This window comes from Bombyx mandarina, chromosome 25 (assembly GCF_030267445.1).
Source record: "Bombyx mandarina strain Sakado chromosome 25, ASM3026744v2".
In the NCBI taxonomy this organism is placed as follows: domain Eukaryota; kingdom Metazoa; phylum Arthropoda; class Insecta; order Lepidoptera; family Bombycidae; genus Bombyx; species Bombyx mandarina.
The window spans coordinates 2352033-2379861 of NC_143231.1; the positions used below are offsets into that span (position 1 = coordinate 2352033).

At 37.9% G+C, this 27829-nt stretch overlaps 2 protein-coding genes across 2 annotated transcripts; both read right to left on the minus strand.

Annotated features, from left to right (window-relative positions):
• Positions 1-12152: 12152 nt before the first annotated feature.
• Positions 12153-16407, minus strand: LOC114251492 (carboxylic ester hydrolase). Its single transcript, XM_028185779.2, has 3 exons — positions 15386-16407; positions 12626-13905; positions 12153-12381 (listed from the first exon to the last, which is right to left on the minus strand). Exons 1-3 carry the CDS (start codon positions 15566-15568, stop codon positions 12180-12182), a joined length of 1665 nt encoding a protein of 554 aa, XP_028041580.2. The 5' UTR covers positions 15569-16407; the 3' UTR covers positions 12153-12179.
• A 5467-nt stretch (positions 16408-21874) lies between these two features.
• Positions 21875-23378, minus strand: LOC149499819 (uncharacterized). The gene is made up of 2 exons (XM_089738341.1): positions 23224-23378; positions 21875-22125 (listed from the first exon to the last, which is right to left on the minus strand). Exons 1-2 carry the CDS (start codon positions 23294-23296, stop codon positions 21938-21940), a joined length of 261 nt encoding a protein of 86 aa, XP_089594467.1. The 5' UTR covers positions 23297-23378; the 3' UTR covers positions 21875-21937.
• Positions 23379-27829: the final 4451 nt, after the last annotated feature.

The window sequence follows — 27829 nt, forward strand, 5'->3', positions numbered from 1 at the left end:
AGCACGGCAGGTCAACGCCGACTCACTCCCACCTCTACGCCCTCTCGATCCGCGAATGCGGGATGGGAGGGCGTTGATGTGCGTGTGCACGAACTGCACGAAGTCCCGTCCGGTTATCTGCGCGCATCGCTCCCTCATCCATTTAACTTGGGTGGTATAGCTACCGCTTACTAACGAGGTATCTAATTACCTAATTTTTTTTATCTGCCTCTCTAACATCACACAATCTTGGACGCAATCTGTTCAATCTGTTCTCGACACGACTAATCATGCCCCCACCTAATACGCCATTTTGTAACAGCGTCCATCTTGAGTTTGAAATTTTGACATAATGACAGTATTCTGCTAGTGTAGTCCTATTATTTGATACCCATATTGTGGTGGTTGTGGAAAAATATGTACCTAGTCCGCCATATTGGAACGGCGTCCATCTTGAATTTTAAATTTTGACATAATCATCGTGTTTTACTAGTGTAGCCCTTTCATTTGATACCCATATTAAGGGGGTTAAAGTAAAATATGTAATCCGCCATTTTGTATCGGCGGCCATCTTAGATTTATAATGTTATTGATTTTATTATATTATATTGTCATCTAAATTACATGTGTGTACCAAATTTCAGATCAATCTGACAACGGGAAGGTGCTTAAATTTCAATTTCTAATTTTGACCCAAATAAATAAAAAACAAATTCCGTACGGGTCGAGCTAAATAAAACCGTTTAAAAATATTAAAAAACCACAAAAACTCAACCGTAGGTAGATACTAAAAAAAAAAGGAAACGAATATTGGCTGACAAATACTCGAAAATTGTACTTCATTGTTCTCTCTTTGCATATAACGTTATACATAATATGTATATAGACAAGATTAAGTCTGTCTGAGCCACAAATGGGTTTTATATCTGTATTCCTCTTAATTTTCCAATAATAATCTTTTATAATACAAAAATTGGTGGTACAATGAGGGTCTACAATTAGATAGCTCTCGATCACAAAGGGATCCTGATTGAGGGCCCAGAAGGGCTTTCTAAAGTCGGGCTATGAAAACGTGTTAATAAAATAACAAAAATTACTTACGAATGTTTTGAAACTTTCGCGGATACCTTACACAAACAATTATTTAACAAAAAGCTCGTTATACAATAGTGTGTTTCAATTAATAATCCAAGCATATTTTAGCACGTAACGGAACCAAAAGCCAATCAACTACGTCAGACAAGGTCGGTCAAAGGCAAGAATAATTTCATACAAAATAAAAGTTACAAGCTCGATCAAAATATTTGGCCAAAAACATACACATACACATACGCTCAACAAACACCACGCAAGACGCTGAAGACTAGCGCATTAGTAGTATGTTACTTTAAGCCCGTGGCGCAGTGGTTAGTGATTCTGACTATTAAACCTTATTATTAGACTATTAGATCTGACTGGTCCTGATGTTTAATGAATCAAATTTCAAGAAAATATTCGTGTGACGAACTTGTTTGTTTGCTGTGTGTCTGGGTGATTAATTACTATTTATGACTAGCAAATCCACCCCGCTTTGGTTCGGAGTCTATATGGGACACACATAGATAGTTTTTTTCTTCTACTTATTCGCTGGTAGCTTAAGAGGCTATTTTAGTTACGCCCACACGGTTAGGTGAGCTCACGGACTCAACTGAGAAGTTCTGTCGAGAAATTCAGTGGGCTGTTTCTATGGGTAGATCGGAGTCAGGTGACTTTGACAATAGTTTCCATTTATAAAACTTAAAGACAAAAGTTATCTTCTTGTGGTATTGGGAGTAGGTGGATACGAATATTCTGCCTATTTCCGCAAAGCAGATACGCCTTCCAGTTTGAAAGTTGAGATAGTCGTTTAGAGTTTTGATCTTATGTCTCTCAACGTCTCATTCACGTTGTGATGTCTATAGCAGTTGTGGTGGTAGCCATCATATAACACAAGCTATTTGACAGATGCCTGAATCTCGGTTACGTCATTTTAAGATAAGCTTGCATACATATGCATATACAAGTTCCGAACAACAGCTTGGGACCGTCGATCTACCCAGCAGTAGCACCCGCTCGGTGGAAGATCTTCCCTCTAACGTATACTCCCCAGCAGTAACACCTTAAGATATACCTTAGGTGTACCAATCTATTTTATGAACAATGTGGTGTTTAAGATTTTTCGACGGTTTTCATTTGTTTTTTTTTTGTCGCATCTAAGCTAAACTAGAATCGCCATCCTTAATAATCCTCCTGCACTTGAGTTATTTTATTGCTCGTTTAATGGCCACAAGCGGCGGCCACTAGAAAAGCCTCCAATTTCACAACTGTCAGATACAAAGGTGAAGTTGTCATCGGTTTTATGTATTTTACACATTCACTTTGCGCGGAAAATAGCATCGATATTGAGCATTGTCGTGGTAAATTGGTTTGTTTTCAATTAAAAGTACAATTTTCGGGCACGTCTGTCGATGGCTCCTCTCTTAGGGACGCGTTTTTTTTGAAGCTTCAGCTTATACTAGTTCTTGATTTGTAAATAGCTACACTATTTATGCGGCTGGGAGACACTTCAAAGTATTGTTACGCGCTGGAGTTCGGGATAAATAAAATTTCACTAAAGTACACTTAGAACACTTAAACACTTCACAAACACTTTAAAACTCTCAATTCGCTTGTTCCGCTTCGCTTCAGGACCAGGTGATCCGTTCGCTGTTTCGCTTCGAGTAGTTCCGATTACTGACTTACTGCGTTCCATCCCTACAACGCTTTTATAGTCGATATCTCATCCCTAGAATTATCGAGAATATTCTACACATCTCTAGTCGTCGTTTCCGCTATCTGTCAATAGATGGCGTTGTACTTCTCGACCATTCTAGATCCTTCGATATTCGTTGGACTATCGGCGATAGATGGCGTTACTCTTACCGGCGTAACAGTATCATAGTCTAAATTACAGACCTGATATCTGCTAGTCGTCGTTCATTCTGTTGATAGAGTTCCACAATGGTTTTTTAAGCAGCGAACCGCGAATACAATCATTTGCGTGATACACATAAAAAAACGGGAATTTGAAAATGGCGTTGTACGCCATTCTGAAATTTAAAGTTATGTGTTTAGATTTCTTTTCATGAATTTCGTGTACGTTCAGAGAGGGTTCATTGTGTCCCAAAGCGGAGGCAGTAGTGTGTAAAACTCTAAATTCAGTAATGTGTTAGAGAGAAAAAAGATACTCATTCAAACACGAAAATTCTAAAGTATTCGAAAAGTTGGATATAATTAAATGAAAACTATAACCACGAAATGAAACCGGAAAAGTGTTACTGAAATATAGGTTTATACTACAGTACCTACCTACGTATATTATATTACCGTCTTTACAGAATATAGTACACAGAATTATGTATAATTCTATTCTCTGTTATCTATTCTCTATTCTCTATATAACTATACTTATATAGATAGAATAACACAATTAGAACAATGGAACAGTATAAACAAAATAAGCTTTTCAAGTGGTCAAATTACTTCAGTTATTGTAGCATGTCGGTGATGCAACATTTTGCTACCCATCCAAAAATCAAACACGCCTTTGATAGTCTAGTACATATAATATACAGTGTATTAGTGTCCACAGGCCGCTATACTATGCGTCGCTAGTTAGTAGGCGGAATACGTCACGAATATCACGAATATGTCAAAGTTTTTGATGACGTGAACCAATAAGTTTTTCCTGTACCAAATATAGCTCGACACGCCTAAAGAAGTTTTTACTTGCAGACCAATTACAAGTTGGGTTTTCATTTTTTTTTATCGCTTAGTTGGGCGGACGAGCACACAGCCCACCTGGTGTTAAGTGGTTACACGAGCCCATAGACATCCACAACGTAAATGCGCCACTCACCTTGAGATATAAGCTCTAAGGTCTCAGTATAGTTTTTGTTAGTACTGTCATCATCTATCTACACTTCTCTCACCTTCTGTGAATTTTTAAATAACGAAGAACATAGCATTTATGACGAAATCTTCTCACTAAACTTCTTATCTCTAATAGTATTTATAAGACAAAATTAAACTTCCCCACTGAGTGCAGCATCACGCGGATTACATTCAGAGGGGTTTGAACGACACAAAAGACAACACAAACCCTCTTGGAAGCTGTTCTACTCGTGATCTTTGTAATAACGTATTTCGAGAGATTTATTTAATACAATGTACCTATAATTTGCTTATTAAATCTTGGGTTTAATTAAAATTACTTTCACGGGTTCATTTCGCGTTTATTATCGTCATTATATCTATTTAAAATTTGTGATGTTTCAAATACTTAACAGTTTTCGTGGTCACGGATGACTAAAGAGATTAGACGGTAAAAGTACTTTTAAATGTGTCTGCGAGTCGTAAATATGTCTATCCCCTCCGTGCGTCTTGTGTTCGTCAGTGCTGAGGATCGTGACCTTTACGGAATACATACGTAAAGGTTTTCTTGGGAAAATTGCTAGTGATAGGTTCCCGCGTCCTTCCACAGGCTATATACTGGGTATAGATAAAAACTCACATATTTGGTGCTACTATAGAATTTAAGTATCAATGAACTCTTGTTGCCAGAAAGAAAAAAATAGATAATCCCAACTATTGTGTATCTGTATGTATGTTATTAATTACTTTCGTTAACGTCTCAATCATATTGTAAAGTATGTCCTGAAGCTAAATTGGTGGTAGGGCGTCTACTGTTTTTTTTTTGTCTATTGGTAAGGCGTCTTATCAGCCCGCACTGGTAGGTACCATCACTCAATATGGCTGCCGTGAAGCACTAATGCGTTTTGATTTGAAGGATGGGGCAGCCGCTTTACTATATGACTGCGACTTAGAAGTCATGTCTCAAGATGGTTAGCGGCATTGCATTGTTGATGTCCGTATGCTCCTCTGACCATTTAACCACGAATTGGGCCGCGAGGTCGTATACTCGCCTAAGCAATAAGAGAAAACTTCAAACTGCACCTTTCGTCTTCAGATCAAAGCCCAACTGCCAGTATTAATGCCAATTTATATACGCACTTATCGGTTATTTCGTAATGAATTATGTTCAACAATTTTCATGTGTTTTCATGTCTAATTTACGCTAACAATAAAATAAAACAAACGATCTAAACTGCGGGCTCTTTTAATAAAAGGAAAACTGATTTATGCTCTCAAAATAAGAATTTCCCGGAGCGGGGGCTGTATGTAGGCCGATACAGATAATTGCACAGTCATTCGAGAAATTTTGGGGTGGTTTTTAAGTGAGGGGAACTTTTTTGGGTTATCTTTGCGGTAAATGCAGCGTTTTCGCTTTGCTCCGAAAGGGAATGGAAAGCTAGTGAAAAACTTTTTTAATTTCTCTTTTTTTTTCTGAACGCTGGACGGAGGCAAAATTTTTCATTGTTTCTTCTTAAGATGCTTTCTTAATGCACAAATAAACAAAACGAATGTTTCAGATACGCGACGAAATTACATAATTAGCACAAAACAAAAGTGTTCATATCAAGAATTTTAAACAATATTAGAGGGATTGAAATGATATTTTGAAAAGTTTTTGTTCTTGTTAAAAATTAACAAACTTTTGTTTAGGCTTCTTTCGAACTTTTGATTAGTAGACATGCCAAAGTGGAAGGTTTCAGACCATGCAGTAAATCCTCCCTTAAGGTGGACTAATCGAGTCACAGCTACAACGAATTTGCCTCCTGCACATAAGCTTCTCATGGCCAGTCGGTAGAGTGCAGTGGCTTCTGATTGAAAATTTTACCACAAACACCATGAAGATCATGACCATTCCGTCCATTAGTGTACTGACGAGGAAGAAGAACATTACGATACGATTTAAAGGAATTTTTGTAATGTGTTTCTAGATTTATATTACGAGTAATTCAATGAAAACTCTAAATATAAAAGACCACCTAAGAACCCGATTAGTCATATAGAACGCTATTGTCAACGAGATCTTAAATGCTTAACATTGCTATTTTTCAAAAAAGAAATCTTAAAGTGAGTGTCTACAGACGATTCTCTTTTAATTTTGTGTGTATCATGGATAGACGCATGCAACTCATATTTCTTTCCGTGATTGAGGAATTACTGGCGCCCCGTAGGCCTTTCTAGTTTCACCAGGACAAGTGGGCGAGTACGGGCTCAGTCAGGAGGGTTGGATTATTTGTTATGTAGACGAGAAGTCTTGCGACCACCTTTTCATTCGGTAGTTCCAGGAAACGTAAAATGGCAGTTTCAAATGACGTATCTACGCGTGAGGCCACATTGCCTTTACCGCGCCGGGCCATAGTTCTACGGCTAGTAATAACGCAGGCATAATTCTGATCGTTTCTAAAAATATGTAGACTACACTCTGTATAAAGTTGTTCTGTCATGTTCGGTATGCGCCATATTGTCGTTCTTGGCAGTCGGTATTGGAGGATTGTGCATGCCTTGTAAGCTAAGATACAGAGTGCTATTTTTTGGAATTCATTAATTTGTTATTATTTTTTGATTTTGGCATAAATGAGCGGTGGATTTTACAATCCATCTAGTATTAGTGGATACTGTCTTTCACTTTGATCCGTAGCGTCGACACAATCAGTATGTGATTAGATTAAATAAATCCTGTTATGAGATATGAATTTGAGTATTCACTGATGTTGGAGAGTATTGGGGGACCGTGTGTATCTCGGAGATTATTTTTTGCTTAGTCGGGTGGTCGAGCTCGCAGCCCACCTGGTGTTTAGTGGTCACTGGAGCCGATAGACATCTACAACGTTAATGTCCCCACCCACCTTGCGATATGAGTTCTGAGGTCTCAGTATAGGTACAACGGCTGCCCCACAAGACGAAGTCGAACCGAAACGCATTATTGCTTCACGGTAGAAATAAACAGGGCGGGGGACCTACCCGTGCGGACTCACAGGAGGTCCTACCACCAGTAAAAATATATCCGATGCCTCGGCTGACCTTGGTTTCAGGCGGGATTTTGGTTCATTGAGTACCTGTGACTTCAACATGCCGCTTCGTTTAGCGCGTGAATGAAAGTCGAAGATAATTAACGCATAGGGCTTTTCATGTAGTAAAATCATTTTAAATGTCTAGAAAATAATAAAATATATTATTATTGCGCTCACCAAATCCAGAAATTCGTAAAAATGTTCTTTAGAATATATTAATTAAATTTTAAGGTGTGTTTTATTGTTAAAAAGCAGCACACTGTAGTTTCAAATGAGCAGGATTGGATTCCAGTGAGCATAGCGTTGTGACGGTATGCAAGGCGAACCACTTACTGTAGCCCTGTTGTTTCATTCCTGGCATAGTTAGGCATTTAGTGATCCACACATTGTTAGGTACAACGTTAATTACTAGATGAAAAAATACCTTAAAGAAATGTACATACAGTCGAAAGTTAGTTGAGCTAGAGTTAGAGAACTCAGATAATAATTAATTTGGAATATAAGATCTTAAGCTATATGCTCTTATGCCTACAATTTTTTTTTATTATATCGCTCTTAAGAACAACTGTTATCTATGTTTACAATGTCTAATTATTGCTACTGGCTGATGCAAGTCGTCATATGACAGCATCTTCACAGAAATATTATGTAATATGTATATAGGATATAGGATAGCGGGGGCTAACAATACGTAGATTGGTAAATGTAAATGTTTTTGTATAAGCTAATAAATAATCAGATTGATCGAGTTATCTTCTTTCCAAGATTTCATTTAAATGTAGTCGTATTTCCGCGCGTTCTAAACATAAAAAAACATGTGTGCAATTCACACGTGGTAGAAGTGAAACCTTCCAAAATTAAAATACAATTATCCTAAACGTCTTAAGTATATGTAAAATTTTGTCATTAGTAAATAATTGTAAGGTAGCGCCCTCTGTGAATTGATATTTTAATTTCACGTATAATCCTAAATTAAAATTCACTACAAGAGCTTTCATACACACGTTAGTATTAAAAATCTCACAGATGGCGCTGTATTAAATAGTATGTATATTTCTGTCTCATTCTTTGCTGGCTTCATCCTACACATTTTTGTATTTGTGTCTCTTACCTGTCGTTTTTTCCGTTGCATCCGGTTTGAAATCACAACGATTCTAAAGAAGTTTTCACTTCAATAATATCTTCCACATGTCCACGGCTCGAACGAAATAAGCTTCTAACTCTTTAGTCCGTAGATCTTGTAGGTTGTATGATACTAAGTTCTCTAATGCTGACATCTTTTGTTTGTCACTCACAGCAATATAATATAGAAATGCTATTTTGAAATAGGTATTATTAAGTTTTAAAATGTAAGTTGATGTACACGTTGCTTTTGTTTCGTTTTTGTGTAAACTTAAATTTCTAAATTTTTTTTTTTTTTTTGTTCACTTCTATTTGTGATTTTGATGATGGAAACTTGTTTGGTTATTGTTTTAGCTATTTCTTTTAAATATTATTATTTAATATAAGTTTGCTTTGTATTGTTCGTTTCCCAAATGAATAAATACTCAAATAAATCATTTGTTTGGGCCCTCGTTTCATCTTCAGTCGTAAACGCGTCTTATCTGAATAAAAGTGTGGAATAAATATACTTTACAGAATTAGTAACTGTCTATAACATTTGTATGAGAAAATCGAGTGTCTTAATAGTTAGAACAAGGCGACTTTCGCTAAAAAAAGTAAATTAAAACATTAAAACAACTGGCTGTATGTATAGTAACGCATTCCAGTGCCCTGAGCGATGCTATACAAACCGAATCTCGTCGAGGCCTGAATACCATTTCACTTGAGGCACCAAGCTATTTCGCGTATACAAAATTCAATCAATTATTATAGAGACGTGTAATGCAAATATGGTTCTATAGATTAAAGTTTGATACGGTTAAATTTAATTAGTCTATCTTGATTATTATAAAATACGAAATATCAAACGAATTTGGAATCGTCGTGGCCTAAAGGATAAGACGTCCGGTGCATTCGTGTTGAAGCGATGCAACGGTGTTCGAATCCCGCGGGCGGGTACTAATTTTTCTAATGAAATACGTACTCAACAAATGTTCACGATTGACTTACACGGTGAAGGAATAACATCGTGTAATAAAAATGAAGCCCGCAAAATTATAATTTGCGTAATTACTGGTGGTAGGACCTCTTGTGAGTCCGCACGGGTAGGTACCACCACCCCGCCTATTTCTGCCGTGAAGCAGTAATGCGTTTCGGTTTGAAGGGTGAGGCAGCCGTTGTAACTATACTTGAGACCTTAGAAATTATGTCTCAAGGTGGGTGACGCATTTACGTTGTAGATGTCTATGGGCTCCAGTAACCACTTAACACCAGGTGGGCTGTGAGCTCGTTCACCCATCTAAGCAATAAAAATAAATAAATGATTGCAATTTTTCTAATGACATAAGCACTTAAAAATATTCACGATTGACTTCCACGGTGAAGGAATAACATCGTGTAATAAAAATCAAATTCGCAAAATTATAATTTGCGCAATTACTGGTGGTAGGACTTCTTGTGAGTCCGCACGGGTAGGTACCACCGCCCTGCCTATTTCTGCCGTGAAGCAGTAATGCTTTTCGGTTTTAAGGGTGGGGTAGCCGTTGTAACTATATTTAGGTTGTAGATGTCTATGGGCTCCAGTTATCACTTAACACCAGGTGGGCTGTGAGCTCGTCTACCCATTTAAGCAATAAAAAAAATCTATATTCATTTTCACTAACATTTCAAACAACCGCTACGTTTTGCAGTTTTAAAGAGAATACAGGAATATTCAATTCAAAACAAATACATAACAGAATTTCAAAAAGAATATAATATGATAACGTTTAGCAGACACGTCACCTTCTGAAACCCTTGACTTTGACACTTATAAATTGACGTCACTTATCTGTGCAGCACCTGCTTGAGACCAAACAATTGACAGCGCAATGTTCACTTGCCAAGCGAAATTCGACTCTATCACTTTTGTTTTCAAACACAATAACCGGGCTGTGCCACACCCGTACGGTTCAAAATCGCCTAACCAAAGGTTTGTGTTCACAAAACTTAAGCAAAGTTACGTAACGTGGTTTTATATATATTTTGTACTTAACTCACCCTTTCATTGAAGGGACAATATTTTGAAGCGATTCCCTGTCAGTCGAGCCCGTTGTAGGCCGGCTTATTTACGGCTTAAAATTTGACGTGGCTGTTGTAAAGTTTGCGGAAATATTTTGTAAATAAATTTATATTATAATATGAAAGTTTCCGTTTTACGCAACACAACGGGGGTTTTGCCGCCAATTTGCGAACTTGCGAACTGAATTTTATGAGGCAAATACGAATGGCAATTGTTTCGATAATAAACTTTTTAAATCGGCGGTGAGATTATTAAATCTGTTGTTTGGAGAGCACCGTTGCGAAGTATTAAAATTTTACTGCCGGAAAATGCTTTTTTCCGTTTACCTATCTATACTATCTCTACTAATATATAAATCTACAGTGGTTTTTACGGATGTTCCGTTATAACTACTGAACCATGCTTCCGATTGACTCGAAATTTTGTATCCATGTAGAAAATACATGTACTTAATGGATAGGGTAACATTTATATGAGTATTTGGACTCCCTAAGCCAGTTGCGGGGGCCCTAATGATAATATAATAATAATATAATACTTATCACTTAAAATGTAATAATGTTAATTTTAAATACCCAGCGAAGCGAGCGGGTACAAATCTTGTGCATCATCATCATCATCATTTCAGCCTATCGCCGTCCACTGCTGAACATAGGCCTCTCCAATAGATTTCCAGTGCGACCGGTCCAATGCCACCTGCATCCAACGAGACCCAGCGCTTTTTACTAGGTCGTCGGTCCATCTCGTAGGTGGCCGTCCCACACTGCGCTTGCCAGTACGTGGTCGCCACTCCAGGATCTTTCTGCCCCATCGACCGTCCTCTCTTCGTGCTATGTAGCCGGCCCATTGCCACTTCAGTTCACTAATTCTAATTTTAATTTTAATTCACTAATCTTGTGCATACCGAAAAGAAATACTTTCCACAAAATTCTTATTATTATTTACGCGCACTAGTCTAGGTAGGGCAACGTGACCATGATCTAATTTTATGCCAAACATTTAAGAAACCACAAAAGTTTTTAATAAAATATTTACCGATAAAGGTTTCAACAAATATTTTTTTAAGGATTTCCCTCATGAACTTCCCACTGATTTTGACGATTCAACAAAACAACACTTCGAATGCTATAAACCTAAGTCTTACACCAAACAATGTTACTGACACATTCAGACAAGATCACCCCTTTTCCAAATAGGTATTGAAACGATTCCAAATGATGCAAAAGCAAAGAAAGCATATTTTGCGACGCCACAGGGAGTCCATTTTGTTTTTTGAAGTTGAATTTGTTTGTCGTAAACCGATTCTGAAATTACTTGCTTGTGCATTAAAAGTGTTTTTTTTTTGGTTTAATTGGAAGACGGATTTACTGCGTATCTGATTTTAAGTTTTACCAGAATCCATTAAAATTTGTAAGCCCATACTAGTAGATAACATCACTCTGTTGATTTTAGATGCGAAGTAGTCATGCGTTTCAGTTTGAAATGTGAAGCAGCTGTAAAATACAATTGAGATTACGACCTCAAGTCTCATTCAAAGTGATGCCTATGAATTCCATTTTCACTTTACACCTGGTAGGCTGTGACCTCATTACTCTTTAAAAACAATAAAAAACCAAAGAGACAAGATCTCTATTGGAGTCAATCAAGTCTCTATTGGATTGTAACAACGGCTACCCCCAGTGGCTCCTAAATATTATCAATGGTCTGGACGATGTTATCGTTTAATTATTAAATCTTCAAATACCTTAATGCTGCGTTTATTATTTTGAATAATTTTCGAGGTTTCAAATATTCTATACACACAAACGAATTGCCAGACATCAAGATAATGTTAGTTCTTAGACTTTGGTTGGCGCCATGTCCAAACGTCGACAGATAATTCTTCTATCATCCCTCCCTGATATCCAGTCGTTTCTGACCACGAAAAAGGTTAACAATAGTCAAATCATAACGAAAAACACCAGACTATGCTTTTAAAACATTTTTAGTTATGTATATGAAGAATATCTAAGATAGTACTAAAAAGTCTGTTTAGAAAAATGAAATAAAAAGCATTTTTATTGTTTTGTACTCTCAACACCAACAACAGTCGGGGTCCAATAATGCTTCGTGTAAACTTTGTCCCAGAAAACGTATCTTTTGACGAATATATCTTTTTTCATTTTCAATTTGGCGCCGATTTCCAAATAATTTTGTTCCTTCTCATTGTATTCCAGCCATTTGACGTTCATCAGTAAACTTTCGAACGCAGTGGGGTCGCTGAAAATTGAAATTCAAGATATTTATTAACATCATAATATTTATTACGTCTGGGCGCTCTACGTAAACTTAAATGAGATAATTTTTTGAGAGGATTTGTTTTGATTACGGCACTTGAAGTTAATGTTTGTTCATAAAACTAATCAGAGGCTCGTAGTCTAATCTTGTTCTATGGCATCAATCGTCAAGTTTTTAATAGCAAAATGTTGTAAATCATGTTTAAAAAAATCCAAAATTTACTTACTCATATTTTACAAAATCAGTCCACATAGTCGTCAGTCTGTCTCTCGTATCCATGTCTTTAGGTTTGGTAACGTGATCAAAGAAATCCAAAACATAGGCCGTTTGGTCTCTGTGACTAGCACCTTTCACCCGATCCATGTAATAATGCTTCATGTTCAATTTACCGACGTAAGTAAACTCATACAAATATACCGGCTTATCAGATTTCCGAGCGTGGAGCTTCGCCGATTTCATTATAGAATATTTGAACATTGAATCGGAAAAATAATCAATGTAAGCCTGGAGCGATTCGTGAGTTATTTTCTCGGATTTGAAGTAATATTTTAGGACGTCCTTAATGAAATCATCTCTTGATTTTTCGTTTTCGAACTTCAAGTCCGCTGGTAGGAAATCAGCGAAGTTCTCATTCATCTTATCTCTCCAATCGCCGAACTTGATTGTACGGCTGATGCCCTCCATGTTTGCAAAGCCTGTTATGATTGGGATCTTCTTGTAGTCACCACTGTTGATGATGTCAAGAGGAGATTGAGTGATAATGGGCTCTAAACCTTCTATTTTCGTCTCGATGCACGGAGCAAAACCAAAAGTACTGTTGGTTAGATAGAAATTTTTGCTTTTTGACGCCAAGTCAATAATGGGAGCATTAATGAGGAAATCGTTCAGATCCTTGAGGCTTCCAGTATCGTTGAAGCCGATCGAAATAGCAATATTTCTAGCTGTAGTAATAGGATGTCTGTTAATAGCAAAAGGGGCAAGAGCTGAACCACTTTCTAAAATCAATTTATGAACCAATCCATCGGTGGCTTTGGACAGCATTAGCAATTCAGCCATAGTAGCTCCAACGCTGTACCCACCAAGTGTTACTCTGTTAGGATCGCCACCAAATTTCTTGATATTTTTATTGATCCATTTCAGAGCCGCTATTTGATCTCTGAGGCCGGCGTTTCCTGGAATATCCTCAGTTCCAAGACAAGCAAAGCCAATCGCTCCGACTCTGTAGTTGAAACTGATAGCGATTACATCGTGTCTTGCCAAGTAATTATATTTTGCCATGTTGCCACTGCCTCCAGCGAATGCTCCGCTGTGTACGTAAACCATTACTGGAACTAAATTATTTTCGTTCGCTATCTCAGGAACCAGTAGATTCATAGTCAGACATTCCTCTTCTCCGTGCAACATGACCTCATCCTCTGGGTCATCTGTCAAATAGACTTGTTCGCACACACTGCTCAGTGAGTTGGCTTCTTTGACACCTTCCCATGGTTCCGCAGGTAATGGCGACTGAAAATAAATATATAAATCAGGAATATTACTTTTACGAGTTTAAAAATGGCTTTTAAATGTATCGTGAGCACGAATTTTTATAATCGTGACTAATTGTTATGGTATGGACATGTATTGTATGCGTTTGAAGATTTGAAGATTTGATTATCCGTTAGCCATGGATAACATTTTTTTTGTTGCAGAAAGGCACCGATTTATCTATCTGATTATGTTCACAGATTACCGGAGTCTATAGGTGCCGTGACGTCACTGTCGTCTTAAGACATGACGATAAAATGAGAGCTATATCAACAATAAAACTTTAAAATTTTATTCCATGGGTTATCCTTCATAGCTAATCGAAAGGCCTCAATTATGTACAGATATTCCGAACTATATTTTTATAATATCCAAATTCATAATGAAATATTTTGGTATTGTGATTATTTTATTGATTATGAAATTAATAATTAATCAATATTATATCAATATCTTAATCAATTGGCGGTGGTAGGGGGTATTATAGACACGAGAGGGAGCGATGCGTTAGGTTTAAAAAAAAAAAAATTAAATTTTATATTAAAATGTAAACTTCGGAATCATGTCACAAGTTGGTAGGACGTACATTAAGACTATATTGGTAGGTATACCCTGTCGTAAGACGCAAGGCTGGTAGCGGTTTGAATGCTAGGACAGAGGTTAAACGATACAGTGGAGACTTAGCTTTCATGTTTTATTGGCAGTGGCAATATTCAATGCAAATGACTGCTGGTAGGACGTCTTGTGAGTCCGTACGGGAAGTACCACCGCCCTGCCTATTTCTGCCGTGAAGCAGTAATGCGTTTCGGTTTGAAGGGTGGGGCAGCCGTTGTACTGTAAAAACTAACATAGAACTAATATTTCAAGGTAGGTGGCGGCATTTACGTTGTAGATGTCTATGGGCTCTGGTAACCACTAAACATCAGGCGGGCCGTGAGTTTGTCCACCCAACAAAGCAATAAAAAAAATATATCCATGGGTTCCCATAAACACTTAATTTCAGATGTGCCGTGAGCTACGTTACTTGTCTATACTTACGGTGACCATTCGAAGTGTTTTTGGCAGGACAATACTGTATTTTAAAAAGCTGTCCTTTTTTATTTTTAAGCATACATTTCCGGTTCTTTATTTATTTGTATTGTTTTTGAAATTTAAACTATACTGAAATTGAATTAAAATATCACAATTCATTCGAAGTTCGGGAATTAGAAAGAAAAAAAAAAGTACATTAATTCACTTTGGACGAACCTTAAACACAACCATTTTTTTTGCTCTATGTCCAGTTTTTTCATACAAAAATGAAGGTCACTATGTCTATACATTAAAAAATGCGGTGTCTCTGTCGGCATTACAGTTGTCACGTTTACGGGATTTGGTAAAACACTAGTCTGCATTTGATCATGTTTATTAAGGGAAAACAAAATTTTGTGTTATTGTTGGCGTTTAAATTGAGTTTTACCTTAAACTTGTCTTTTCCTTTAGGCACAGTAGCGTATGGCACACCGTAGAACTCATAATAATCTCCATTCCAATATTTCTTTCCGCTAACCGCACCATCGTTTAGGACCACAATTCGATTCTCCCCCTCCTCATCGGCAAAAACTTTCACAAAAAATACGACAAGCAATAAATAACGTAACATTCTTTCGTCTTTTTCATTACATTTAATTGTATATCTAAATTTACTGGAACGATGATAATGATTGATAACATTTGATAATAACGGACCTAATGATCGGTGACCACGTTGTAAACCGGGTCATTGATAAGGAGTTATGTAATCCGCATGCGTTGAGTGTTCGCGGAAATGACGTTAAAGTGTGCCGAGTAAAAATAGCAACACTGTTGGTGGGGGCAATGGCAGTAGTGGAGACGTGACATAATAAAAAAGACGGTAGTCTGAAAAAACGGCAGAAAAGCGGTGTATTATGTTTGAGCACATAGCTAAAGATTGTACAAGTGGAGTTACAAATAAAGCAATACAGAATTATGTGAACTACTGCGATCTGTGTGTTATTTCTTGACTATTGGAATTGGAGTCCTACAATAGTGAAGTTGTACAGTCACATAATTCACCATAATTTTTCGATAAACAGGGTCCGGCCCATTATGACCATTCGCCTTTATACGAGATGATCCCTATGCTCCAGGGATCATCACAGGGCTTGAGTGTATCTACGATGAAACACGATTTGGCTCATGTCCAGTCTAGAACGATTAAGTTATCGCATTTACGAGCGGCACGGTTAATTAACTAAGAGAACCGTACTGCCAAATGGTCAAATCATGCATATAACATAAACATAAAGTCAGAATATCCGTAGTAGAGACGCAGTGCAAAATATATTATCATATGATATTCTTTGCGGGCACATTTCTTGTGTCCGGTGTACGAGTGTTTTGTGAGACATTTATAGCGTGCGACATATCGGATTCGGACGATCGCCGTCTTGTCAGATTCCCCAGATCCGCTCTCGGTGTTTTTAGGCTGTTCAAGCACTGATTACCGTCCGAAGTCGTCGATTACGACGAAGAATTTGGCGAGCTAACCCATAGACTCAAGCCACTGACTTTTTCACCGGTCTTCTCAATTGGTCGCAAGTCCAATCTGCTGGTAGATTATGTGAAGCACTGCTAGTACCAGTGTTAGTACATTCTCTCAGGTTGAGCCCCGTGAGCTCACCTACCAGTAATAGCGTAGCCGGAATAGCCCCTTAGGCTACCAACGAATAGGTTGGCGAAAAAAAAATCTTGAAGTCCGTCAAATGTTTACCCCGATGGCTTCACCTAGAACGCTACGTGCCTATTGAAGCAATATAAACAAAATATAAACGTCAAACAAGTCGAAATTACTGAAAAATGAAACAAAATTACCAGCATACTTTCGTATTCGTAAACAGACTCAATTTGACATAAATAATAAAAAAATCGGTTGTCTGTAAAGTCCGTTTACTGACGATAGCTGAACATGACATCGTCATAAGAAAATACTGATGGAATGGTTTCATTTTTCAGAAGAAAATTTTAATTTTATTTGTTTGATAGATATTTTCTATGGATATAGAGAAGGAGGTAAATGGAAATCACTATTACATAGTTTTTTTACAAGTATGAATGTGCTTTGAATTGTATTATTGTATAGCAGCTGTCCACGCGGATGCATCGCTTACTCAAGTAGGACAGAGACAGATGTCGAACGCTGCCGAACGCGGAGGCCGATTGTGCCTCTTTGTCGTTCGTTGCGCGCTCTCGCTTGAACTTCAAGCCTTAAATGAAACGCCTCAGAGCGAGATAACGCCGCATGAGTCATGTTTTTTTGTGCGTGCAGCCGGCTCCATCGAATTATATCACGTCAAAAACGTTCTTATTTACATTTATTAATTTAAATAATCATGAAGTACCTTCTACCGCAAAGTCTGCATAGATCTGTAATAAAAAAAATTTAATTATTATATGTAGCCTATAATTTGTGATTTGTTTTTATTTGGTAGTAGGGCATCCAAATCATTTTTCACCAGGTAAGCTAAACCTATCAAAAAAAGAAGATTTTTCTGCTATTACAAAACATCGTATTCATATCGTATGGTATAAAATTCGTAGCAATGCCTCTTTATGCTTCATATATTCGATTTAGTAAGTTCCCATGTAGAGCCGCGCGTAAAATACGCAATACTAACGCCGGCTCTTCTTGAATATTGTTTGTGTTTCGGTTTGTTTTTCATAACTGTAAATGTAATAATTCATTTTAATTTGTTTTTCAGTTTACGAAATTCATTCACTAATCTTGTGTTTCATTAGAGAGTCGGAAGAGAGGTCGATCGAAGAAGGCATGGATGGAGTGTGTGAATGACGATATGAGAGAGAGAGGAATGAGTGTTGAGCTGACGGCTGATAGAAGAGAATGGAAGAGAAAAATTAGCTGTGCCGATCCCACCTAGTGGGATAAGCTGAAGAAAAAGAAAAGAAGAATCTTGTGTTTCACTGTGGAAACATGTGTTGATAAGAAGGTCAGTCATCGAACTAGGGCATCGACATACATACATACGTATAGAGTATCATTTTTAACTATTAATAATTCATTTAGTACTGAGCTAGTAAATTTTCAGTATTGCATTGCATATATGTATGATAAAAGATTCGCAGGACAACCGTGGTAACCAACTTAGCCCAAGGAACTGCGATGTTAAAGTGGTAGTGGGCGGGGTACATTGCTCGTAGAACAGACGGCCGCTGGAGCCGAAAAGTTCTCGAGTGGTGGGAGGACCGTGGTGGACCGACAACCTATTGAGGTTCACGGGAATCCTCTGGTTGCAGGCAGCGTGGGACCGGTCTCTGTGACGAGACTTGGGGGAGGCCTATGTCTAGCAGTGGACGTCTGTGGGTTGAAGAATAGATAGACATAAATATTCAGCATATTTTCACAGTATAACACCATTTACATTTTCCGTGATCAACGATCCATGCAGGGTACTTAGCAAAAGCTGCACGAGGATCCGAGGTGGTCCTAAGTGGTGTGCAATTGGAGAGGCCTATGTGCAGCAGTAGACTGCTTTAGGCTGATGATGATGATGATGATATTTTTCCTAGGTGTTAAACTGTGGCCACTGATACCCTAAATTCATAATTTTTACACTGCACTAATCGGTCGGATTGTGGTTTTGTTTTTATGATTGAAGGATTACTGGTGGCCCGGAGGCCTTTACAGTTTCACCAGGACAGGTGGGCGAGCAAAGGCTCAGCCAATAGGGGTGGGATTTACTAACAGCTGCCCGAGCACCTCCGAAGGAGACCCAACAGCTCAAGAGCAGCCGCTTCGCGAATGAATCTACTACCGGATCGGAATCGCGACCCGCTGGGAAGATCCGGCGAGAAACTCAGCGAGCTGATTCATGGGTTAGGCTGCACGTCGAACTCTATGTCGAGTTCGACGAATACGGTTACCGGGGTCCCTAAGCCTGCTCCTAGTGTTAGAGCTGAAGGCGTCTAATGCAAAGGCTATTGGATCTGATGGATCCGTAAGGACTCGGATTGTGGTACCACTCATGTGGACAATACGTTAAGCCATCATTGGATATCCTAGTATCGAAAACCAGAGCCAGAGAGAGATTGATAATAAAACTCAAACATTTATTTAACACGAATAAAAGGTAATTTTCGCTAAACCCACGCTGAAACAAACTTTCAAAAGTTTATATCTAACTAAAAAGATTTCGACACCGACCACTTTCAATAAGCATTTCACGAGTCTAAATTAAAAAATATATAACTTCCCCTACCTAATTCTTGGTAGCCTCCTTGGTAGGTGAGCTCACGGGATCAGCGTTGCTAACACTAGCTCTAGCACGAGCAGTTCTTCGCAGAATCTACCACCGGATCGGAATAGCGACCAACTGACATGATTCGGCGCGAAACTCAGTGGATTGTGTTTATGAGAATCCAAGAAGACTTGAACCAGAACAATGGTCTATATGTATATAAAAATGAATTATCTGTTGAAATCCAGAGAAGGTTTAAAAGGTAGATAAATATGAAAATGCTCGGAATTAAAAAAAAATAACAATTTTGTTTTTCCTTTGATGTGAACCCCCCCCCCCCCCCGGCGGACGGATTCCTTTTGTTTGTTTTTTTTTTTTTTATATCAAAGTTTAGGTATTTTATTTATCGATTGAGGCACTACGAAGTCTGCCGGGTCAGCTAGTTTGTTTATATTTTTCCATGCGAGATCTTCATTCATTCAAGCTGCGCTGGTACCTAACTATAAAGTTTTCCAACGAACACCGACCCGTCCGGGTAAAATTTTATTACACACGAAATGCTTTGTGGCAACCAGTGAGAGCGTTCGTGTGTTCAACTAAGTTTATGGGTTTGCACAGTAAATAGGTTTATGTAGCGGTGTACAAGCTTTGTGCGGGCTCCAAATGAGATTATGCACGGTCACAGAGCAGACAATGTGTGAGGTGCATCGCCTAATCCGTTGTTGCTTCTGAAAAGTGCGCAATGCGGAGTTTCTTTTTGTTTAATAGCTGTAAACGAACTGTAACTTTTTTTTAACGCTGGGTTATCCATTTAAGGATACCCGGTCGAGGAGGGTAATGGACCGGGTCATGTCGGACTTCGGCGCCTCCTGAGAGGAAGAAGGGGAGAAGAGAAGGACTGAGGTCCTCCACCTGTGATGAATGCCTGAATCCCACTAATAAAATTTTCACAGATAAGTTTGCAAGCATAAACATAAATAAGTTCCGAATTATAACATTTCATCGCTCTATCGAGCAATTTCGCCCACATCGTGGAAGATCTTCCCATTCTCCCTCGCTCCAAAGTCGCCGTCTTGATCTTAAGTTATCTTATAGGCGATTTGTGGTTGGGAGCAGCTTGGTTATGAACGGCATTGCAGACGTTTTTTTACCAAGGCAGGAGATGAGACGACTCACCGTTTACGACTCTTTTAAGCCTAGTTTGGAGTTTTCATTCCATAGTTGGACGCTACTTGCAAAAATATCTCTATGGATGAAACACGGATGATCTGTGCTCTATTGACAAATAGTCATGATAAAAAAATATGGTAGGATCATGTCAAACAATTTCACAGAGGACTGAACATGAAACACATGATTTATTAATTCTCACTATGGACACTTTAAAAAGTTTCAAAGAAACAGCATGATCGGAATTAATGATAACCCCAATTACCCTTTTTATGCTTGCGATAAGACGGAAGTAGACCGTATTTAGGAGTACAGACATCAGCCCGGGTTATCTTCTCGAGATCAGACCTTAGTAGAATATAAGCCAGTATTTGTCCAGACGTAAACTACCGCTGTGGCCAATTTGTGTTCTCAACATTTTAGAAGCAAACTTGACTTTAGCTTCCATGTATGTTATTGAACACTCTTGAAATACCGACCTCAGAACTTCAATGCTGTTCGAAGCTGGATCTTTCTGGAGAATACGCTTTATAATTAGGACGCTGCGAAGAAATGCCTTTTTTTTTATTGCTTAGATGGATAGACGAGCTCACAGCCCACCTGCTGTTACGTGGTTACTGGAGCCCATAGACATCTAGAACGTAAATGCGCCACCCACCTTGAGATACAAGTTCTAAGGCCTCAGTATAGTTACAACGGCTGCCCCACCCTTCAAACCGAAACGCATTACTGCTTCACGGCAGACATAGGCAGGGCGGTGGTACCTACCCGCGCGGACTCACAAGAGGTCCTACCACCAGTAAAATATGCCTCTTTTTATATTAATTTAATTTCTCATCTGTCAGCATAATCTATGTACCCGCGATAACTTTCACTTAGGCATTTTCTTGTGTGTTCGTACAAACAGTTTATTATTCACGTGACTTACGCATAAAACCACTGAAAGATGAAATAAAACGAGTCTTGAATGTGACGTTTCAATATTTTAAATACGCATCGCGATAGTAAATATTGTTAAGATTAATTAATTTGCGTGTTGCTCGAGAAAACAAACACATAAGCGTATACGATAAATCGATTTCGAATTTACGTCAATTTATTTTTATTTAAAGCTATCCATTTCTATGCCATTCGTTCTCACCATATACGTTACCTTAATATTATCATTGCACGTATTACACAATAAAACAACGCAGTGAACAATCACCACATATTTAATTACTAGCGACCCGCCCTCGCTTCGCTTCGGAAACATTAAATTTTATCAATGATAGGCGAAGCCCGCCATGTTGCGCGTGGTACGACAATAACTGCGGGTGACGCCGCGGAGCGACACTAGTCTAAAAAAGTTGCCTAAGTTACTCTTTATATCATTAGCTACCTATTAGTGAAAGTCTCATCAAAATCGGTTCAGCCGTTCCAGAGATTAGCCGGAACAAACAGACAGACAGACAAAAATAGTAAAAAATGTTATTTTAGTGTATGTACCGTATATATATTCATATGCATGTAGTAAAAAGCGGTTATTTCAGTACTAGAAACAGACACTCTAATTTTATTTACATGTAAAGATTTACACAATTTTATTAACATTCAGATTCCGGAACACATTTGCCAGTTTTCGTGTTCCGGACAGTAGGCCGATCGCAGAAGCACTGTGGTACGTCGCATGGGCCCACGTAGTCAACGAAATCGTGCACTTCGGGATTCTCACAGTCCGCCTCAGCCATTTGAGGGCAATACAGAACTGAATGTTCACCTTTCGGGCATTTTCCTGTAAAACAAACGAAGTTTTTTGTTAATGTTAATGTTACTTTCGTACAAATGTCTCGATACTTCAGGAACACGGCATCAAGCAGAGTCTATTTGCTATAGTAGATTCTCGAATGGTGGGCATCTTCGGACACGTTTCGCGACGAGATGGCCGGTCCATAGAACGCCTCGTTGTACAGGGAAGCGTTGATGGTACAAGACCGCGTGGGAGGCCACCAATGCGGTGGACCGACCAAATTAAAACTGCAGTGGGAGGACCCATAAATGAGTGCAGTAGAATGGCCTCGAGCAGGGAGAGATGGCGCGACGTCGTGAGACGCATCAAGTCTGCCCCTTCCAACACTACATGACGATCACGACCACTCTGTCAAGAGTGACACGATCGAAAAGAAGAAGAATGTTACTGACGTACGGATAAGCATTTTAGCAATAGATATATGTAGATAAATCTGTGTAACAATAACAGGACTAACTTAGCCAAGATTTGAGCCCCGTGAATTCCTCATTACTTAAATAAGGCGTATAAAAATCGTCGTCGTCGAAACTGGAATAAATTATTTGCCGTATATAAATGGAAAACATAATAATTAACTCTTTATTTATTGCTTAAATGGATGGACGAGCTCACAGCCCACGTGGTTTTAAGTGGTTACTGGAGCCCATAGACCTCTACTACGTAAATGTGGCACCCACCTTGAAATATAAGTTCTAAGGTCTCAATTTTTACAGTACAACGGCTGGTCCGCCCTTCAAACCGAAACGCATTACTGCTTCACGGCAGAAATAGGCAGGGCGGTGGTACCTACCCGCGCGGACTCACAAGTGGTCCTACCAACAGTAATTACGCAAATTATAATTTTGCGGGTTTCATTTTTATTACACGATGTTATTCCTTCACCGTGGAAGTCAATCGTGAACATTTGTTGTTATACGTAATTCATTAGAAAAATTGGTACCCGCCTGGGATTCGAACACCGGTGCATCGCTCAACACGAATGCACCGGACGTCTTATCCCTTAGGCCACAACGACTTGTGGCCTTGGGTCCACAACGACACATTGCAGTCAAAATGTTAAACTAAGACACAAAATTCACTTACTCGTTGGAAAATGTTGCCCGGTGACGTAACCGACAGCTGCCACAACATACAACAATACAATAAAACTTTTCATTGTTAACGTTCTCTTTCACAATGCAAGAACTAATGATGGATATAAAGAAAAAAAATGGCTTTATATACTAACAGCAGGGGATTAACAAAAACCCTCGTAAACCATGCAGCGCGTGTTACATACACATAAAACAAAAGAGAGAAATGTTTGGAGCGTTGTTAACAAAAAAACGTGTCTTTATGTAAGTGTTATATTTGGCCAATATTTCCACTTTGAGACTGATACAAGATTCGCGTCTCAATTGCAGGTGTAGAACTGGTTTTCTGATTTTCAATTAACAACTAATAAGTTTTTCGTGGCAGAAATAAGCAGCGTGGCCTTGAAACATGCTCTGCCCTAGTAGTAAGCTAATAACAGTTTCTTATGATATAAATTTCTTGTAAAGTAACATATTTCAATAGATTTGATAGGCAAGACGGAATAGCTACGTTTTTTTTGAAGTGAAAACTTCTTTAGAATCGTTGTGATTTCAAACCGGATACAACGGAAAAAACGACAGGTAAGAGAGACAAATACAAAAGAATGAGACAGAAATATACATACTATTTAATACAGCGCCATCTGTGAGATTTTTTAATACTAACGTGTGTATGAAAGCTCTTGTAGTGAATTTTAATTTAGGATTATACGTGAAATTAAAATATCAATTCACAGAGGGCGCTACCTTACAATTATTTACTAATGACAAAATTTTACATATACTTAAGATGTTTAGGATAATTGTATTTTAATTTTGGAAGGTTTCACTTCTACCACGTGTGAATTGCACACATGTATTTTTTTTTTTTTATTGCCTTTGTAGGCAGACGGGCATACGGCCCACCTGATGGTGAGTGGTTACCGTCGCCCATGGACTTCAGCAATGCCAGGGGCAGAGCCACGCCGCTGCCTACCTTCCATATAGTCTTATGTAGTCCTAATACTAACGTTGTTACAAAATACACTACATTGTTTTTGCTCATAGATTTAGTGTTACGATAGTTCTACGAAGTGTATTTTCTGTTCGTAAGAATTCCTTAATGTTCTCTTAATCTATATTTCTTTGTACCTTCATGGGCTACCACTGACTTGGCGTGAGGTGGTAAAACTGTGAAGTAAGCTATGACAAGTATAACTTTTTTAATAAAGATTTGAAAAATAAATAAAAAAACAAGGAAAACGAAAAATTAAATAAGCTTCACTCTGTTTGTATAGAATACTCTATTGATGTTTCGACTAATGTATGCGTTATAGTTTTCCTTGTAAAGTGACGATTGTTTATGACTTCTTGCGCATTTTAATTGTATTGTACAAAATTAATTAAATTTCAATAATAGGGGATTCCTACGAGTTCACTTTTCTAAAATAATATTATTTTAATGAAATCTATGTCTCTGTATTGAATGTATAGTAGTTATTTATTAATTAACATAATATTTTTTAATAAATACTTTAAGCCAATAATTTAGAAGACGGAACAAATGTTTTATACAATGTTTGGTTCGCAGTCAGTTTTTCAACTCAGGGATTATGATTTCTAAATTGTTTTCAAGTATTTTTTTGTTTTTTCAGCAAACTCTAAGGTTGTAATGAACTTATCAAAGAAGTTCGAATTAATGGCTGAAAACAAAAACAAATGCAAACTTTCGTCAAACTTGTTGGTCAGCTAGTTGGTCGCAATGCTTATAATATAATTGTCATACAAAGACACACAGAGTCCGTCATACAAAGATAAGAATATTTAAATATTTACTAACAATCACGCCACGTTAACTGGTCCCGTGATGAGTTCGTTAAGAACTTGTGTTACAGGTACCAGATAACGGAAATAAATGTAAGATTTTTATTATACACATACATATATTTAATATACATCCATAACCCTGGAAAAGACATTTATATTTATCATACAAATATCTTTCCTTGGCGGGATTCGAACCCGCGACCCCCTTGTGTAGTGACCATGTCACCTACCACTACACCAGACGGCCGTTAATTGTCATTGTAATTATCATCGTTCGTACATTTTTTTTACAATACTCAGTTATGGTATCGATTCGATAAGGTAATGCTTACAATTTACAAAACAACAATGTTTCCTTTTTTTTAAATAATTCTTTTGCTCTTTATTTGAATTTATTGTAATTTTTCGGGAGGAAGTTATAATTATAATAGTTATAATGAACTTTTTATTATGCATTACTTGACAAATTAGTTCATTCTTTCCGACTCTTTAGGCATTGTGATTTGCTCATATTGTAATAACTGACATTTAATATTAAAAAACCAAAACAAATTTTAATTTACGAGAGATTTGGTAGTAGATAAAAACGTTTATATAGATTCATTTTATTGACGAAAACCAATAAATTTAATTTGCGTAATTTTAATGACACAAACACGTTTTTTTCGCATGCTAATTAATAAATTAACAACCTTGATATTGCGTGAAGCATACATAATATTTTTGTATTTAAAAACGTATAACTATAAAAAGAAATACAAAATCAGAGAAGGCTGTTCGTTTTAGTCGTAATTCATAGTTATGGCGTTGTCGAATTCAAACTGTAAACTATGCACTTAATAACTGGTGGCGAGTATTTTTTTCCTCATCTATTCGCTGGTAGCCTAAGGACTTATTCTAGATACGCGTGGACGGGTCAGTGAGCTCACGGGCTCAACTTAAGAGACTTTACAAACCTAGCCATAGCAAGAGCAGTGCTTCGTAGAATCTACCACCGGATCTGATTCGCGACCCACTGAGAAGATCCGGTGAGAAACTCCGTAGGCTGTGCCTATGGGTTAGTGACCGGATGGGGACCGGCGCTTGAGGGGCCTAAAGCACCGAGAGTGATTCCAGGGATCCCAGGGATCAGAAAACACAATATGTTCCGGGCGATGGCGGCTTTGCTATGCCCCGTCGCTTTGGTCGGATATGTAATTATCGACTGCCACGATATATGAGTTTTAGTGTCGCGTCGCTTTGTCGAAGTAGCGTTCTGATGTTACCTTATGATACTTACGTATCGGTTATAAACTTAGATTGACTTGAAGATCGACATTTCTCACGTACTACGGTGCTCCGACGGCTATCCTGCAGAAACGGGATTACATAACCTGGAGAGAGTTTATGTGCATACGGGCCGTGTGAGCGAACACCGCACTTGCATTCGAAGGTTCAGCCAGCCGTTATGCTAGACAGCCTCAAGACTTCGACCTCATGTCTCAAAGTAATAGTCAGCGTTAACATAGTTTTAGGCAGCGGCTTGGCTCTGCCCTTGGCATTGCTGAAGTCCATGGGCGACGGTAACCACTTACCATCAGGTGGGCCGTATGCTCGTCTGCCTAGAAAGGCAATAAAAATAAAAAAAAGTTAAATAACAAGTAGTAATTGTAGTCTAAAAACTTAAAAAAATACATACATAGATATTCTCTTTGTCAATGCCTCTAAATGTGCTTAGTGTATATTGCTAGTGAGAACAAGCAATAAAATAAGACATGTCGATTATGAAGTCGTTTCCATTTGAAAATGAACGAATAAGAGATTTTCCTGTTCCCGCCATCTTTATTGACATAGCTTGTTTTTCACCTATAACTTAGTATTCTTAATGTTATCGAGTTTTTTGTTTCAGTTAATAATTTATTTTAACATAGATACATTAGCGTATCAGTTAGTATTAGGTATAATAGTAATATTTCGTTTCGCTTCAAACAGTACAGATCTTCTAACAATAATCTAGATTATATCTGAAACAAAGGGTGTTTCTCGGAAAAACCTCAATACTGAAGACGCAGTCCAAAAATAAATCAGTATGTTAGTTTTATCAATCCTATTATTTTCATTTTTATAGCTCACGGTCTGTCTTGAATTACCATAGTTTTAACAATGTGAATACCGGCGTCCATATTTAGACATGAGTTTTGAGTCATTTGTATAATATTAATATAAAGTCTATGACAGTCTTCAAATTGGAACGCATGACTGTGAAGTGTCTGAGTCTCTGTATTCAACCACTTGCAGTTTGGACGTAAGAAGAAAAATGCCGAGGTTTTCATTTTTTTGTATTTGACCGGATATTTTCAAGAAGAACACTGTATGAATATCAATAGAACACGCACTTACATTCAAGACTATGTATGTAACAAAATGCATGTGACTAGGAGATTTATGAAAATGGCAGCGCAAGGTAGAGGGGGAAGAGGTCGACCGAAGAAGACATGGATGAAGTGTGTGAATGACGATATGAGAGAAAGAGGAGTGAGTGTGGAGATGACGGCTGATAGAAGAGAATGGAATAAAAAAATTCGCTGTGCCGACTGCACCTAGTGGGATACATGGAGATAAAGAAAAAGAAGACTTACATTGAAAACTAATTGACAATAATATTGGCTGGAAACAAAATTAATTGACAATAATACGTGCCGTTAATAAAACTTCAGGTGAGATGACGTAAGTGTTATGACATGTGGAGCTGCGTTTACTCATGTTTAAGGACTTGAATACTTGTAGAAGTACACTACAACTGCTTCGGGTCAGAAAAAATAAAGATTCTA